Genomic DNA, 17,454 nt, shown 5'->3' with positions numbered 1-17,454 from the left:
ATCCAGAATCTGCACCAGGCGCACAATCCCAGGGATGTGGGATGGGATACTGTATTGATCCCTCTTTGCCTCCCTGCAGAAAGGGAATTACCAGAAGCTTTGGACCAGAAACTAATGACTTGGGAGACGGTGCAAAAGGAAAATTACCTGGCCAAGCTGGAGAAACGAAAGAGGGAGAGTAGCGAGGAGAGGCTGAGAACCACAACCTCCAAGTAAGTGTGTCCAGACGTGTCTCCATTGCTGGAGGGCAGAGGCTGCAGAATTTTAATTGACTCTTTAGGTTACCTTTAATCATTCAAATTGAAAGTCAGCACTCTGAAAACTGAAGGCAGACTCCCTGACAAATGATAAAATTGGCCCAGCACAAGTCCCCTTCAAAGAATGAAAGAAACAGATTTTTACTTATCGAGAGTGGATACCAGGCCTAAAACCCGTACTCTCACCAACGCTGCCATGGGATCATGGAAGAACAGGCCTTCAGGGCTTCAGGTTGACACCCTGAATCAGCTGCATTTTTTTAATTATAGGGTGCAGTCCCTTCTGAAAATTGTTGGAGGTCATAAGGAACAGGAAAAACAACTCTTATCAGTTGAGACGCAGGTAAGGAACAATTTCAATGGGGATAATAAAGATTGATGTACAACCCTCTGACAGAGAGTGCCAGTTATTTCTTAAGCCACCCCCATTCTTCCTTGTAGACAGTCTACTTTATATTGATCAGTTTTAGGGGGTTTCAATGGGATTTAACACAAAATGAGACCAATGGGTTTCAATCTGTAGCTGTTCTGTTGTGATTGATAACTTACAAATACCTTAAGAGGTAATATTTAGAAAAGAGCATGATTAATCTTTACAAAAACACCACGCTATAAACAACTGTCTATCATGTTGGACATTTGATTGTTGCTAAAAAGCTGTGCATAAAGAAATAAAGAAAATCAAAATCTAATCATATTATTATGGTAATTAAATTATGTTACAATATGTTGAAATATGATAGGAATGGATGTTGAGTTTGATTTCAATACCTTATGGAGTTCAGTTTGGTGTCTCACGTATTGTACTGTATGTAAGCTTCTGGAGCTCAGAAACTGATGCAGTGGTGTACAAATGTATTAAAACACCCAGCAGCTGTGTAGTTTACACTTCTTATGCTGACAAAGTTCAGGAGCTTCTGCTGAAGGTACCAGACAATCATGAAAGGAAACAGAGCATTACAGATGACTTTGTAATGTGTCACGTATAATTTAAAAAAAATTGAACTTTTTAACCCACCTCCACCCCTCCAACTTTGGAGGACTTTGAATTTTTTTGTCACTCTCTCATTTTTATTCTTATTAGACAATAACAAAAAAACTTACATTCACAAATAAAATAATTCAAAAACTTCCTACTAATATTCTTAACATCAAGTGCCATTCAGGTATGTCTCTAATAGGCCCCAAACCTTCCTATACTCATTAAGATTCCCCTGTAAATTATATTAAATCTTTTCAAATTTAATTTGTGATATAGACCCTTTAATCCATTCTTTGTATGACAGTCCTGTACTGTCCACCCATTTTCTCAAATTGTATTTTTTTAGCAATACTACAGAGAGTCAAAAAAGTATTTTTACATGAATTGCTACTTTAACCTTTGATAAATCACCAAGGATACATGTAATGGGAATAAGTGGAATTGGGATATTTAGTTGGAATCTTGAGAAATGGAATTTGAGATTTTCAATAGTTTGGTCAAGCCCTAATCAAGACCGGGGTAAATGAATGAACCTGACTGGAGGACCTGGTTGAGGAGGGTGACAGCCTATCTCTTCCATCTGTAAGGACAGGGCGTTTGGATCCCTCCTCTCATCATGGATGAGCTTGGGAGCTGCTGGTAAGGTGCAGCTGGGGGAGAGGAGGGGTGTGACCACGAAGCTCATGAGCGAACCACAGTTTATGCCGTCGGGCCAAAGTGGGCAAGATTAGGGTTTGACCAAATCCCGAACCTCTGTTTAAAACTCCATTACAATTTCATTTGGTGTGATGATTAGGGCTCTGATTTTGTTGATGGATTTTTTTTAGTTTAAATCCCAGGTGAGGAACTGCTTCTACATGGGGAAAACCCAAGAAGAAAATGGAGAATGTGCAAACTCCACGCCCACAGAGCAAGATTCAAAACACTAGTGCCAATTAACACATAAAGTAAACAACTTTATTCCAATTGCATTAGTGTTATCCCCCAATGGGTAAATGGCTTTGGTTACGCTTTAGGCTGGATAAATGGCACACAATCTTTTGTGTGCAGATTGGCTGATGTCTAGTTTTCATCTTGTGTCCCAGGTCAAGTACTGCAGTGATGTGCTGTCCTGGATGGCCGAATGCTTTTCACAGAGCACACTCCGCTGTGACAGAAATGTCCCAAAAGACCCACGTAAGGCCTTTCTAAAAAAAAAACAGTCTAACTGTTGCCTTTGCTCACAGAATTAGTTGTGTTCATCATTTGAGAGTCCTTCTCACACAGGCCTCATCTGTCACAGCAATCATAGAAACTGTACGAGTGCTTGCAGACAAGGTAAAGAGATCACTTTGTTAGGGGGCAGTGCTTCTGAGACTCCACTACAACCGCCCCCAGGGTCATGTTGCTGCCTTTATCTCTGGTCCACCAGAGCACCACTATGAAAAGCTGCAAAACATAAAAAGACTCTGTAAACATTGATGACTGTAGGTCCTCTCTGCAACTTTCGGAATAATAACCTGCTTCACCTGGGACAGGAGTGGTTGTAAGTTGCCCACAGGTGAAACAGGCACATCCATGTCAACAGCACTGACTGACAGGTGAGCAGGGGTGTGGCAGCTCCTGTGGTAATGTCAGCTAGTTCTGCAGTGCTCCAGCAAGGTCGGCAAGAGGCAACAACAAGGACATTTTAACACCACTCACCTTTCACAGTTACTTTGTGTGGTTTTGTCTCTTTCTAAAGGAAAGCAATAAGCTTTAATGCTCTTATTTCTCTCACATCTCTCATGTTGTTTCTGTGTTGTTGATTTTCCCCTTTGTCTTCAGATACGTTATTGTCAGGAGAAAAGAAAATTTGAATTATTGTGTTTCAGGCTCGGCAGGGAAGTGGTCTAAGCAACAACAGAAAACAATGACAGAAGAAGGAAACAAAGACAGCAGGAAAATGGACTCGGCACAAAGCCAATGAAAACAACTCTGAGAGAACAACATCATCCACAGCTTCACCAAAACAACTTGAGCTCCAGCACAGACAGTAACGCTGCTAAAATGCAGCATATAAATGAGAGTCAGTGGATGTTTTTGTCCAGTGTTTGTGTTCAGGCATTTGTTAACTCTACAAATAATTCTAACAGCATGTGAAATAATTTCTCACAGAAACTACATTTAAACTACATTCAAGACAGTTTTGTAAAATCATAGCTGCCATGGTAATACAATAACTAGGCAGAGTTCAGATTCTCCCAATGCCTTCTGTTTTTTGCAAAAAATATCCAAATGTGCCCTAAACACATACATATATCATAAAACGTCAATTTGTGGCAGAGAAAGATTTTTTTTATGTTTGTTTCTGGTCTTTCTCTCATGTTTGTAGTTGTTTATGAATTTAAAACTAGGAGTCAAACTGTTAGTTGTACATCAAAGGTACTTCAAATAAACACCTATAGCTTGTTAAACCACCTTGAACATTTACATTAGCAGTCTTTACTGATGTCTCAATGTTGTAAAACAAAAATAAAACAATGCTAAATAGAAAAACAGTGGTAAGTTAAAGGGCTAATTTCAAATGTTTAGCTTTGTTATACTTTTGTTTTACACTGTTTTTCTGTTTAGCATGGAACAGGAGGTCAACATGTCAAGCACAGCTCTGGCATAGACCTCCTGCGTGTCAGCTTGAGCAACTTGTGTAAACATCTGTTCATACTTCAGAAGAAAGCAGCTGCAAAACAGCAGATTCATATTTGTCAGCTGACACAGTCTTTGTTTTTTTAATTATCTTGTTTTTTTTTAGCTGGAACTTACAGTGGTTAATATTTGAAGAAATAACAGGCAAATTAAGATTAAGACCTTTCACCTTAGAAATATTGCACGCATTAAGCAATTTTGATCAATGTCTGATGCTGTGCCTGATCCCTGCATTTATAATGTTAAGGCTTGATTTCTCCAACTCTTTACCCTATGGGCTCCCTAACTCTCTTCTCAGCAAGTTGCAATATGTTCAAAACTCTGCAGATAGACTGCTTACTCACACCAGACCCTTGCAGCACATCACTCCTACACTAAAGTCTCTACATTGGTTGCCTATAAAGTCTCGTATTCAATACAAGATCTGGTTGCTGACTCTCAAGGCCCTGAACACTCTGGCTCCATCACACATCTCTGAACTCCTCCATGTTTCACTCCCCTTTCGGCTCTGTTCAGTAGAAGCTGGACCTCTGCTCACTGTAGGCAGGACAAAATCACTGAACTGTTTTGGGGAAAAAATCTGGAGTTCCACATGCAATTACGTGGCTGATAAATTTATCCCAAGATACACAAGACTTTTTTTCTGAAAAGTGCGATTACCTATTTCACCTACTGTAGACACGCTTTTGATTTTTAAAAAATTTCTTCTTCAAATCAGAATACATAATCCCATTACATTTTTACCCGCAAAAGGATTAATATGAATACATTAAAAAACATATGTTTAAAGAAACTACAGTGGAGCATGTTCCAGATGCATGAAGGATAATTGAATAATTCTTATAATAAGAATAATTAATATATTGTCATATATTTATATTTTCATTGATGAAACAGAACCAGAGCTTTACAGAGCACGTTAAAGACGTTTTCGCAATCACGCGTGCGTCTGTCTTTAAGAAACAAAGGTAAAAAAAAAAATTGTATTAAACGTATAAAGAATTTACAAATACAACTACAACCAGAGGATCAGAAACAGGTACAACAGGAAAAAACTCAAACAGAAAAAAACATTTAACCGCCAGAAGTAATGAGGTAAATTATGTGATCAAATTGTATTTTTTACATCTATCATGTTCTCCGTGCTTTATTATTTCTCAGTTTTGTATAGAATTTAAATAGTTTCAGCTCCACCTCAGAAGTACTAAAAAGGGGATTATTAGACCATTTTGATTTATGAATGTGAAATTTACCCAGAATGACTAATACAATTACTATAAATAAATGCTCTTTTTCCAAATTTTCTATTAAACAGTACAATAAAATATCAAAATCCTTACATCTAAAAAACAAAACTGCCTGCAAACAAAACTCTGCAAGTCCGTCCAAAACAACTTCACAAACCGACACCTCACAAATAAATGCATCAAAGATTCCCTTTTAGCCCCACAAAAAAAACACACAGATCATCCTGCTCATGCTTAAATTTAGAGAGCACTAATTTAACTGGATAAAACTTCTGAACAATTTTAAACGATATCTCTTTAACTTTATTTGTAATACAATATCAGGAGTTGTCCAAACTAACTTCCAGTTTATATTTTCAAACAGTGCATTCCAAAAAGATAAACAAGGAGGGATAAAATGGGGTTTACAAAGATTCCTTAGATGAGTATTGTTACATTTCTTATCCTTTATTTTAAGAAACACCTCCGCTCTAATAATATTATAATGTATCCAGCCAATGACAGAGGCGCTCAGCTGCTCTCCGGCACGTGCAGAGGGCGGTCTTCTCACAATGGGCTGATCGCACAGTTTTGTGACGCAAGAGGTCTGAATTCCCTGTAGGAAGTGACAACACTAAGCAGGTCAACAGTGGTCTGTGTGTGTGTGCGCCTGCGTTTCAAGTAGAGCTGGAAAAACAGGCGGCGCAGGTTCCTCTGAACAGCAGCGTGGATATTTTAAGAGAAAACGCGTTTTAAGGGAATAGTATCGATTGTTTGCATGCTGATTTCCTGAAAACGTGACGGAGACCCAGCTCAATTGTACAACATCGCGATTCTCTGACCGACGAATGCTCCTGAAGGAATAACCACGCGATTTCACAGGGGTTAGCGTTACTGGCATGTGTCTACAGAGGCGATGCAACTTTCCTCCCCCTTTTCTGTAGCTGTCGGAAACAAACCCAAGTAGCTTCGCTTTTTAAAGGGCTACTGCGACAGCTCGGTTTGCGTGGAGTACGTCAGGTGGAGCACAGGAATAAAACTGAAGACGTCCCTCACGGTACACCAGTGCTGGAGTGACCGGAGTATGCTGAACGCAATTTAAAACGCAAGCAAAAGCTGAAATAGTCGGTTTATTTTGAACACACTACAAGTTCATCAAGGAGCAACACAGAGGGCAAAACTGTGCAACCTGAAAGGTTTCCCTAACCGAATTGCACACATGATGGTTTCCCGTACTTCGCCTGCAAAACCCACTATGTCCGCACGCGGAGTCGTATAAGTCCACACAGCCTTCGATTCCGGTTGAAAACAGCGGCAGCGCTTCTGGTACAAAAACCTGGACTGTGGAGCGATAGGAATTAAGCATGACCAAGCCTGAGAGGAAAAGCAGCGTGTCTGCGCGGAGACCGTCTGCCGATGACCAGGTCAACGGTACAATGGACGCCGTGGTGCCCACTGGCACCCCTGACCTCGTAAAACCTAAAACTCCCAAGCATTTATCTAGGGAGAACAGCTTTCGAAGGACAACGGAGTCTGAGGTGTTTGATGATGGAACCAACACCTTTTTCTGGTGAGTTGGTAACGCTGTGACTTTGAATGTGTGTTTTTTTGTGGTGTTTTAATGTAAACCCTTACGGATGGCATATGGTCTTTATTAGGGAAGGGTGTGTTGTGTTACTTTGTGCTAGATTATGTTATTTCGTCAATTAAGACCTGTCCAGGCTGTTCAGTTATTTCTACATTGAACTTATGTCGTCAGGGATCTGGCGTAGTGGCATTTCTGCAGTAACATCCGGTCAGCACGACTGTGTAGCGAAGACTGAATATCGCTGTGTTATAAAAAATATAGATAGAAATATCGCTGTGACTGTAGGTACTATAATTGGTGTATTTTTACGGAGTGTGATGGCATGACATCTTCTCAAGGTTATTTAATAATACAAGAGACGTATATCGCTCTGTAGTCTTAAAGCTCTGTAGTTGAGTGTCTTTGCGCTGTTCCTCTTTTGCGTGATTAATTTGTGTGGAGAAAGAATTACTTCAGATTGCTTCTTAAAAAGTACACCCAATAGCGTGGTTCCAGCATCTTGTGTGTCGGCTCTAATCATCACTAAAAAGCCAATAAACCTACAAGTCATCTCTTTCATGTGCTGTCGTTGGTTATGTCAGCTGGTGTCACATTGTGCAACGTAACTGCGCTTCCAAGGGAGCTGAAATTATAATTCTCTTTTGCCTCAGTAAAGCATTCTTCCTTAAGCAGCTATTGAGTAAAAATCACCTGACAGCATCACATATTCGGGCTTGATTCATTTTTGTCAGACCCCTTATTAAAAGCCTGTTTTTTTACAGATGGGATATGATGATAGAAATAAGCAAATAGTCCAGTTTATACGGTGGGCGCTGGATGAGGGAAATCATTTTGATCTAGCTTCACTATTAAGGTATTATTCTTAATATTTAAGTGAAGAGTGTTTTCGGCATTTGGCTCTATGCTCATCTGTTCTGCAGTGGAGAGGTCGAATTTAGGGGGGCAAACTCACCAAACAATTAGGCTGCAATCCTTTTGGGGTCTGTATATCCCCCAGTGTGCTTCTTCAGCAAAGTGTCCTGAGATCCTTAAAGACTTTAAGCCAGATAATAATGAGGCGGCTGAAGGACAGGGCCTTATTCACACACAGAAGGTCCTCCCACATCTGACAGCCCCATAAACACAGCCCCCTCCTCCCCCTGAGCTACTTACACACCTATAAGCACACACTTCCCACACTCTCCTCATGCTGTTGGTCAAGGTGGATGTAAGCCCAGACAAACCTTGGGTTCGGTCTTTTTGCTATGATAGACGGCACATCAAGGGTGTATGTGAGCCTCCCAAAGGTGACCAAGGCCCCAGCAGGTGTGCTTTATGTGGGCTGTAGCAAAAAGTATCCATGCTTCGGCTGCCAGAAGAAAGTTGGGCTTTCAGGTACGTTTGTTTGGAAAGGTGCTCTGCAAAGTAGGTGCGTTTTGCAGTTGTGGACACTTTCCCAGGCTTTCCAAAGAACTGTAGTGTAGTACTTCCTCAAAAGAGACGCCTGGACTGTGAATTTTCTTTTAAGAAATGTTTAATTTTTGGCATGAAGGTTGCAGAAACATATAAGCTGGCAGCAGTACCTTGAAAGGTGTGGTCCTTTAGAATGTTGTTTCTGGTGTGAGAGAAGCCTGTTGGCATGGAGCTGTAGAACTACTTGCAGAACGGGTTATGAGCAGAAAGGGCAAAACATCTCTTGTCCTTCTCGACTTGACATAAAGCATGTGGTAGGTCATGTTTTGACATGCGCTTCAGTTGCCTTAAAAATGCCTTTCACTCTGTTGGATGATTTTATCTACCATAGACCTTTAGGAATGTCTTGAGAGAGGTGTGATGGAGATTTCCAAGCATGGCAAAAATGACTCATCCTTTTATTGGACACTCTGTGTGGGCATTTTGAGGTTTGGGCTTTGCAGTATCTGGAATTTTATATCCACTAATAGCTGTAAATGGGGAAAGAAGCTATACATTTTTCTCCTATAAAAGTAGAGCAGTGGAAAGATTTGACACCATCAAGATTTAGAGGTCATGGTTAAAGATCATCCTCGTTTGAAGTCATCACAGAAGTTTTATTTACACCAGTAAATTTACTGATTTAAGTCCACTAAAATTCTTAATTATTTGATTTGATTGTTTCACATAAATGGTGCTTCTCAGGTAAATTGATTCCAGCGTCGCCAAACCCTTTCTAGTCCACCTTCCCAGTCTGCACTTTGAAACTTGAGGTGTGGTGTGTAGTGTGGTGCTTAGCTGTCCCAGTCTGTTACTGCGGCGCTCCAGGCAGCAGTGTGGAGTCAAGGTTAGTGCTGCAGATTCTGCACAAGAGGGTTGTGAGCTTGATTCCCAGCTGGGACACAGCTATTGTAACTGTGAACAGATTGGAACAGGTTGTTCGAGTAGAATGCCCTGCTGAATTAATGAGTCTCCAACTTGTCATTAGAAATTAGAATGTGTTCTTAATTGCTTTACTTGTTAAAATAAGGGATGAAGTAATGAAGTGAAAGTAAGTTCTACAGATTGTGTTCTTTGCTTTATTTTTCACATTTCAGTGTAGCAGCACTAATTATTTCCTGCCATCTTTATCGATTTAGTCTTTTCTTGTTGGAAAGTCGGCCAATCCCAATTTACAGGCATGTTCTTAACTGACTCACAGAGTGGTGTTGGTGCTCTTAACTGAGAAATGTCCACGTTTTCCTTTGTTGTTGAGGTTGTGAAATATACCAAAGATATCTAATGAGGTTTGGGATAGGAGTTTAAGTGTGCTGGTCATTATAAGACACAATTTTGATAAACTGTTTGATGTGAGATTAGTTAGGTTTTGTTTTCCAATGAGTAGTTTGACCATGGCCATGTAACAAAGAGAACGTCTGAAACAGAAGAAGGACAATTGTTCACAGTATTGTCCTGAGTTGTGTTTATTCAGGGATTTAAATAAAATTCCTGTTGCTTGTGATTTGAGCCATTTAATTTTTTTTATGCGGTCCAAGTGTATAAGCCAATACTAAGCATTGTAGATTTCATGCTTGTTACCTTAAACTGAAGAAAATATACATGGAGAAGATGTGGATGTTTCTACATTTGCTGTGTCTTCTGGAAAGGATTGTAATTCCTGTGATACCACAGCAGTAGTAAATGGTGAAATGTATTTCCTCTCAAGTTAATTCAAGAAGTCCAGCACACCATTTCTTGAGGATGGAGAGAATTCACATCATTATGTTTAATCCAGTTCAGTCCTGGTGGCTATTTTCTCTAGATCTGAACCCCTTTAACTTAATATGTAGAAAAAAACCTCCTTATTTTCTATATACAGTATATAAAATAATGTCTGTGTTTAATATAGATAATGAAATAGTCTTTTCTCTTTTAGACCATATACTGTACTTCCTTTTATGCAACATCAGATTTTTACTAGGACTGTCCCTCTTAATGCCCAAAATGGGTCAGGCAGCTATTTGCTCCCTGTGTCACGGTCATTGTCCGACTGTTCAGGCCATGGCCCATTTGCGCTAGAGATAATGACGTCCATGGAAATGGGTCTTTTCGCGTCTTGGGTCTGAACTCTTGCAAAAACAAAAAATGGCAAGGAAAGGAGATGTTACCTTCATTATAGTTCTTGAACTGCGAGGTGGGCAGTTTGATGTTATTGTTTTGCTACTCACAATGTCACTGCTTAGTGAAAAGAAATTCCAGCTTTTCTGTACCTAAGCTCCGATGAGCAATATCTCCCACGCTGCTTTTTCAATAATAATAATAAAATAACAGAAACTGTGTGTCACCTTTATCTGCTGTTACTAGGGATGGTGTTACTGTGCGAACAGCTGCCTGTTAGATTCAAGGGAAGTAGAGATTTTTTTCGCTGAACTTGGAGAGTCGGTTAGCGAGACCAATACAAAAACCGTTGTTTCAGGAGCCCACCTGCTTTTCAGCTGTTTGTGTGACTATGTGCCTGAAGCTTTTTCCCTTGTTTCCTTCCTACAGGAGGGCTCATACCTTAACAGTCCTGTTCATCCTGACATGCGCGCTGGGGTATGTGACACTGCTTGAAGAGACTCCTCAGGACACGGCCTACAACACAAAGAGGTGAGGGAAACAGTAGAGGAGCAGAAGCTTAACTGCCTGCTCTGGCTTGGTAGCAGAGGCTGCAGACTTAGTGCATGTCACGAGATGACAGTACAATGGCTGTCCTGGACAAAGAATACTCTGTGTTCCTCGCACAAGCCTGTGTGATTGGTACTGATTTTTATGTTTAAAATGTTTGTTTTTTTTTTGCTCATTGTAAGCTTTTTTTGAGTCTGCTTAGTAAGCTGCTGTAGTAATTTTGAATGTCCGTGTGGGTGTGTGCTGGGGAGGCGAGGTGGTGATTCATGTGGATACCTTGAAAACAGAAAGATGTTTGATGAGGCTCTTGGATGAGTAATATCTCTGCTGAATGGGCAAAATGGGCCACATGTCCTCTGGTCAATTGCAGTTTTTTATTTTGGTCTTGGGCTAGTGTAGTGTTCAGCATTTCAGGATTTGTTATTTATTGAACTCTGGAGACCAGCGTTATCTGCCAATTTTAGAAATAAAATTCAAACTGCTATGGTTTGCAAAACCCTCTTGCATGAACTAGATTCAAATTTAATACCTTTCATGTTTTCTTGCTATAATATTAAATTCTTCACAATCTGCTGTGTCCCTGGAAGAATTAACCTGATGGCTTAAAATGACATGGTGCTATTATGTTGATAATGAAATGCAGTGCTTTTATTTTTAGGGCACAGCAAGTCAAACTTGTGTTGGAGACAGTCGGGTTTTCAATGAAATGTTACAAAATCCTGAATATGATTACTGGGATACTGTGAGAACTGTTCAAATTGAAACTATTTTCTTGTTGCCTTTAAGTGCCCAATTCTCCAAACTGTGTTTTTTTAAGACTCACTCGTTTCGGATAAAGGAGTGTTTTGCAGGAGTTCAGTTGTACAACTTCATGAGAATATGAGAAATGATAATGGCAGTAGTTAATAAAACTTGGATTTTTCCTATTGCTAAAGGCAACTTTGCTACTTCTTATTGTATTGTGTGTTTACCCCTCCTCCCATGTGTATTCCAATTTAGCTTAATTGTTACTGTGGATTTGTCTAAGAATTGTGCACTGTGATATTGCTAAAGTTTAAGCTCTAGGGGACCTGTCAGTAAATTATAACTATATTATATCTGCATATGCAAAGTCTATTATTAAGTGCGGTAGACCAAAGAAAAAAATAGAAGGCATATGTTATTTTTAAAGAGGGAGGTTGACCTATTTTCCAGTGCAAAAGAATAACTGCACATAATTTCTGCTCAAGAAAAATGCAATCCATAAATAGTCAAAATCAGTCACTGTTAATCAAATAAAAGTAAATCAAAACAAAGGTATAGTTCCTTAGCATAACCAAAACAAACCACACTGAATTCTCAGCATCCAGGCTTTCCCAAATGCAACAGGAATAACAGGTGTAGCTTGACGGAACCTTTTTGTGAAGCGCTCAGAGGAAATTGAATGTGGCACCGGGTCACTTGTGGCATTTTCACTTCCATTCTTTTCCTGTTGATAAAGGCAGCAGGTCCTTGGATGAAGACTTTGCGAACTTCCTTCCTTTTTCAAACCAGGGCGACAGCTTCCCGGCCTCCCGGTCTGACTTATTAAAAGACCTTCCGCAAAATTAGCCCTGAGTTTCTAGTGAGTTGGTGCTGACGTTTTCCAGATTTGTGGTAAACAAACTGGGTGATGGGGTTTCTGGGCCTTCCTGCTCATCAGAACTGTGGTGCCAACTGGTGAACCCAACTGTACAACTGCGCTTCTGCTGACCACTTCAGAAGCAGGATCAATTTCAGATGTTTAGTCTCAAATCGCATCTAGGTTTATGTTAAAGTAGAGAAGTCACTTGTTTTTGTCAAGTTCTCTACTTGCTTTGTTCTGTGCTAAGCACAACGTTTATGGTAATTCATCAATAATGCAGTGTCCACTGCCCCTGAAAGCGCTTTTGCCACCAAAGGACGATCTCCTCAGTGGAAGTCAGATTTTCACCGTTTGCCGAGAACAGCCTGGGCTCCGTCCTGGCAGATTTTTCAAGTTATTGGAGGCCACGTTTTTTTTTCTGATTGTTGGCCCGATATGTTCATGAACTTTAAAACCATCAAAACATAGAGCCAGCTGTGTGTGATGTTGCCATTTATTTACACTTGTAGTGAAAAAGTTGTACTAAAGTACATCTTAAGCTTCTGTTTAACATATTTAGAAATAATTGACTTTCACCTAGTCCTCACTAAATACGAATAACAGATAAAACTGACCTAATTTGAAAAATAACAAACAAAACTTTTTTCTTTATTTGAAAAAAATAACAGCCAACATTTAATGTCTTTGAAAACGTAGGTGCTCCTTAGCTTTACCATCTCAGCTGAGAGGATATGTAGAATCAGGAGCACCAAAATGTGTGCAAATTACTAGTTCATCATCAGTGATTTCATGATTTCACATCATGAACTTTGTCAGTTTGGGAAATGCATCATGCCCAGATCTAAAGAAGTATTTGACAGTCTTAGGGAACGAATTGCTGCTGCTTATCAGTCTGGGAAGGGTTACAAAGCCATTTCCAATAATCCAGCATTCCACAGAAAGAAAGATCCACAAATGGAGAAAATTCAAGACCTTTGCCAGTCTACCCAGGAGTGGCCATCCTAGCACATTGATGCTCCCAGAAGTTTTAGTGAGACCTGAGGTCACAATAAGGGATCTCCAGGCCTCTCTCACAATGGTAAATATCAGAGTTCATGAGCCCCCCATCAGGGGAAGATTCAATAAGAGTGGCTCACATGGAAGAAACCCCTGCTCTTCAAGAAGAACATTGCTGCACAGCTTAAATTTGCAAAACAAAAAAGAAAACAAGACTTCTGGCACAGTGTGCTCTGGACAGATGAGTCAGAAGGGGAGTGGATTGGCCATCATGCACTTTGACCTAAAACACCTCACAGCATCCGTCTTGCACAGTGGTGTTAGGGTGATGGTCTGGGTCTGCTTTGCTGTCATTGAGTCTGCCATGAACTCCCCACCATACCAGGGTCTAGAGGAAAATGTTGGACCATGTCTGACAGCTCAAGCTGAACCAAAAAGGTGTCTGATTTTTTTAAAAAATAAATAATGACGAAGTAGAATTTACATATGTTATTTGTCAGATGGGGTTAGTTTTACCTACTATCAGGTGTCCGTGAGGACTAGGTGAAGATAAAATATCTAGGTGTGTTAAAAAAAACTTAAGAGGGTGCACTTTTTTTATCACATCGTAGGTACCCACCCAATTTGGAATCTTCAAATTAAAAAAAAACGTGGCTCTCTGGCAGCAATGTCAACATGCTCTTCTGACACACCCACCTACAGCGCCGCTCATCTTGTGGCATGTTGCAGCCGTCACAGTGCCTGATGGGAGAGTTGGTGCTGGTTGCAGGAGCAGGGCGTCTCTCTGTGATCTCCATGGACATCTAATCCCAACCCTACCTTGGTGGCTCACTGTCGACCTATTTTTTTTTAATGTCAGGCTGCAGCACGCAACAGCTCCTTCACCCCTGCGGGGATGCTTGATGTAACAGCGCAGTTCTGTGTCATTTTGAGATATGGTTTATTACAAAAGGCCTTCCAGAGAGCAGAAATCAACTCGGAAGATATGGGGACATTTCTAAATGCTGTTGTACCTCATATACAGCACAAACAGCCTCCTGAAATGCAGAAGATGTGTTAAGAAAAAGACCTATATGGATATGTCTGCAAACTGCAGAAGTGCACCCGTCAGATCTTCCTCAGCTTAAATACAGACCTGTGGCTACCTGTCGAGTGCTCTTTAACACAGAAGAGTTAAGTCTAACTGAAATCTGTAATCTTTCTCAGTGGGAGAGGTCACTGTTCAGCAATTACGCAAAGGTTACATGTCGGAGAAGTGAAAGAATTGGCCTGCAGAAGATCACATTCAAACACCTGCTGCTCCATTACTTTTTCATAGCTCTTGCTCTGCTGGAGGGAGAAGCCCCATTGATGAAACAAGGCTGCTTAGGATCCTTTACTTTGAACCCTGACTCATGTGTATCACTGGAACGGTTTGAACCTCAAGATTCGAATGACAGCAAACACACTCAAATGCCTGTCAGCAGGCTGTTATCCATACGTAACATACAAAGACTAGGGGTTAATCTCTCAGTAGTCAACAGGAGCTGCTGAGACATCGCTTATGCCAGGAGGACACTCTGTGATGTCTAAGTGATGTCTCGGCAGCTCCTGTTGCAAACAGGCTCAGGAATTCACTCTGTCTGGCACACAGTGAGTAAGAGCCCAAACTGGAGCTCAGCAAAGAATCAATCACTGCAACTGGTCAGGTCGTTGAAAAGGTTGGAAAGGTGAGGATAGCTCAGACACATTTATGGCAAGAGAACAGGTTATGCTGTTTTTATGGGAAATGGAAAAAGACACGTTGTTGCTCTGTCTCAGAGGACCAGGAGTGGTGGGAGGCAGGGAATCCAGGGAAGGTGTGTGCTGTTCGAGGAAAGAGGCTCTGAAAAGAGACCGAATGGAAAGTGATCTGGGCCTGTGTGCTGCTGTGCTTCAAAGACAGTCAGGCTGAATATTAGTAGGATGTTTCTGAATTAATTTTTTTTTTCTTTTGTGGATGTTAGATTTTTTTTTTTGTTATTGTTTAATAAGAAGAAAAATGAGAGAGTGGAAAAAAAATAAAATAAAGAAGTCCTCTAAAGTTGGGGGGCTGAAGGTGGGTTTAAGAAAAAGACAATCAGGCTGATGCAGGCGGCTAGCCTCTTTTGTTTTTGTTGTATGTCAGTCACCATATAATACACACTGTTCAGTAGCGAAGCCTCATTTAAATCAGCCTGGTAATGAAAAAGACAAGTTTCATCCTTACCCTTCGCTGATTAGGGTGTTGTGGTGAGACCGCAAACCAGACCATTAATTCTCAAGGAAATCACCATAACAGGCGAAGTGAATCCATGATGCCTTCCCCCTATTTTTCTGCTCCATACACTGTCAGACCCAGCAGTGCCTGGGGATCAAGGGGTCTTTCAGTGAATATGAAAAGCAGTAAAGACCACTTTGAGTGCCCACTCAGCAAACACACTGAGCCCTATTGCCCACACTTTGCCGGTTTGAGGCTGACTGTGACCAGGTGGCGCTGGGACACGACTGGCGGGGTCTGGCTGGGTGACGGGAGGCATTAGTCTGTCCAGGGCCCTGTGATTGAGCTAACATGACTTCAAGCTTGCAGAGAGATTGGCGAGAGTGGCGCTTCTCCTCCAAGTAGCGCTAACTTTCTCATCCGGGAACCATAGTGTGTCAAAAGATGAATGGCTTTGGCAGATGGGTGTGTCAGAGGAGCCCGTCTGTTGGCCCCTTCTCCCACAGTGGAGTAGGTGGTGTAGTCAGGAAGCTACGTTGGTGGTACTAAGGTGATTCCAAATGTTCAGATAAGGAAAGAGTTCTTTAGTGAAATAGAAGGTGGATGTTTTGGCTCACATTGCTTTAGTTTTTATAAAGCATGTTTTTTATGTTTCCTTTTGTTTTATGTTATATTAGAAAATATTTTTTATTGTTCCATGAATTCTAATAGCAAGGTGTAATCATCGCAACAGTTCTTCCCTAATGCTGAACCTTGCGCATATTGTCCGGTTTTGTTTTCTAGGGGCATTGTGGCCAGCATCTTGGTGTTCTTGTGCTTTGGCGTGACGCAGGCTAAAGACGGGCCATTCTCCAGGCCCCACCCAGGTAACGTTCCCCAGTGAGCTCAAATATCAATGTGTTGATTTTTTGTGTGTGATACTCAGGGTAAAGAACTCATGATGTGACAGAAAAAGAGGTCTTGGAGGGACCTTTGCTACATCTGCTTTCCCTCACCTTTTACAAATTTTCCAGCATCTCCTTTTACGCTGTCAGGCGTACGTCATGGCGTGTACAGTATCTTAATTTAGCTATCTGTAATTCACTGCAATATCGCTGGGTGGGAAACCTTCTGTTGACTGTTCTGTTTAATATGCCTCATGCAAGGTATGATGGTTAGTTTGCGCAGCTTCTACTCCCCATTCAGGAGGCACTTCTTCATGCAAAGGGTTGTGGGAGTTTGGAACAAGATACCCAGCCATGTTGTCGAAGCCAAAATCCTGGCTTCCTTCAAGAAATGGCCGGGTGTACCTTGGGTCCTTGGAACAGTGGGGGCATCAGTTCACCTACGGTCTACAGGATGGGCTGGTGGGGCCGAAGCCTTGGCCATTTGTGATCACAAGTTTTTGCTAAGAGAAGGAATCGGACAGCGGTAGTGTGGAACAGGCTGTGGATCAGAAACATGGTGGTTCCAACCCAAGTCCAGTAGAAGAGCTCTGGGCTTCCCTCCAGGGGGTGTGAAGTGTGAGCTCGCCACCCTGCCACCCTACATTTTAGGGTAGTTTCTTTGGCTGGCCATGAAAATGTGTGTATTGGTGCATTCAACTGCACGGTACTGCCTTACCCCTGGCATTTAGAAGTTCCATTGGCAATGTCTACCAGCTTTATATGTCATTGAGAGTTGGTTTACTTTCATAAATACGGGCTTTGCTCCTTTTGTTTTTGGTCGGCTGCTCTTTGTTTGTTTGCTGAAAGAAGGCCTGTGATGTGTAACTCCCACAAACAATGCACAGGGACTGGACTGAGCGAGCCCTGTGGATCCTTCCAGAGCTCAGCCTCTTGGAGTTCATGTGAAGTGGCACGCT

General features: G+C 41.2%; 2 protein-coding genes across 6 annotated transcripts in view; both read left to right on the top strand.

The window, feature by feature from the left end:
- trpm5 (transient receptor potential cation channel, subfamily M, member 5) overlaps positions 1-3,684 on the top strand; it is a 35,433-nt gene extending 31,749 nt beyond the window's left edge. For all 3 annotated transcript variants that reach the window (XM_088611096.1, XM_088611095.1, XM_088611094.1), the window contains 4 exons: positions 80-212; positions 528-600; positions 2,325-2,415; positions 3,093-3,684. In XM_088611096.1, coding sequence (XP_088467222.1) covers positions 80-212; positions 528-600; positions 2,325-2,415; positions 3,093-3,187 — 392 coding nt within the window. In that variant the 3' untranslated portion in view covers positions 3,188-3,684. The remainder of the gene's footprint in view (positions 1-79; positions 213-527; positions 601-2,324; positions 2,416-3,092) is intronic.
- Positions 3,685-5,766: 2,082 nt separating this feature from the next.
- Positions 5,767-17,454, top strand: part of ptdss2 (phosphatidylserine synthase 2) — a 37,009-nt gene continuing 25,321 nt past the window's right edge. The window contains exons 1-3 of one of the 3 annotated variants that reach the window (XM_088610911.1): positions 5,767-6,699; positions 10,675-10,776; positions 16,395-16,477. In XM_088610911.1, the coding sequence (XP_088467037.1) occupies positions 6,494-6,699; positions 10,675-10,776; positions 16,395-16,477 (391 nt within the window). In that variant the 5' untranslated portion in view covers positions 5,767-6,493. Of the gene's footprint in view, positions 6,700-7,893; positions 8,092-10,674; positions 10,777-16,394; positions 16,478-17,454 lie in introns of those variants that run through there. The other 2 variants (XM_088610910.1, XM_088610912.1) reach the window with 2 other exon arrangements.

Source organism: Lepisosteus platostomus, chromosome 18 (assembly GCF_059453375.1).
Source record: "Lepisosteus platostomus isolate fLepPlt1 chromosome 18, fLepPlt1.hap1, whole genome shotgun sequence".
NCBI lineage: Eukaryota > Metazoa > Chordata > Actinopteri > Semionotiformes > Lepisosteidae > Lepisosteus > Lepisosteus platostomus.
Note: the sequence above shows the minus strand (reverse complement) of the source record. Positions and strands in the feature narration are given on the sequence as shown.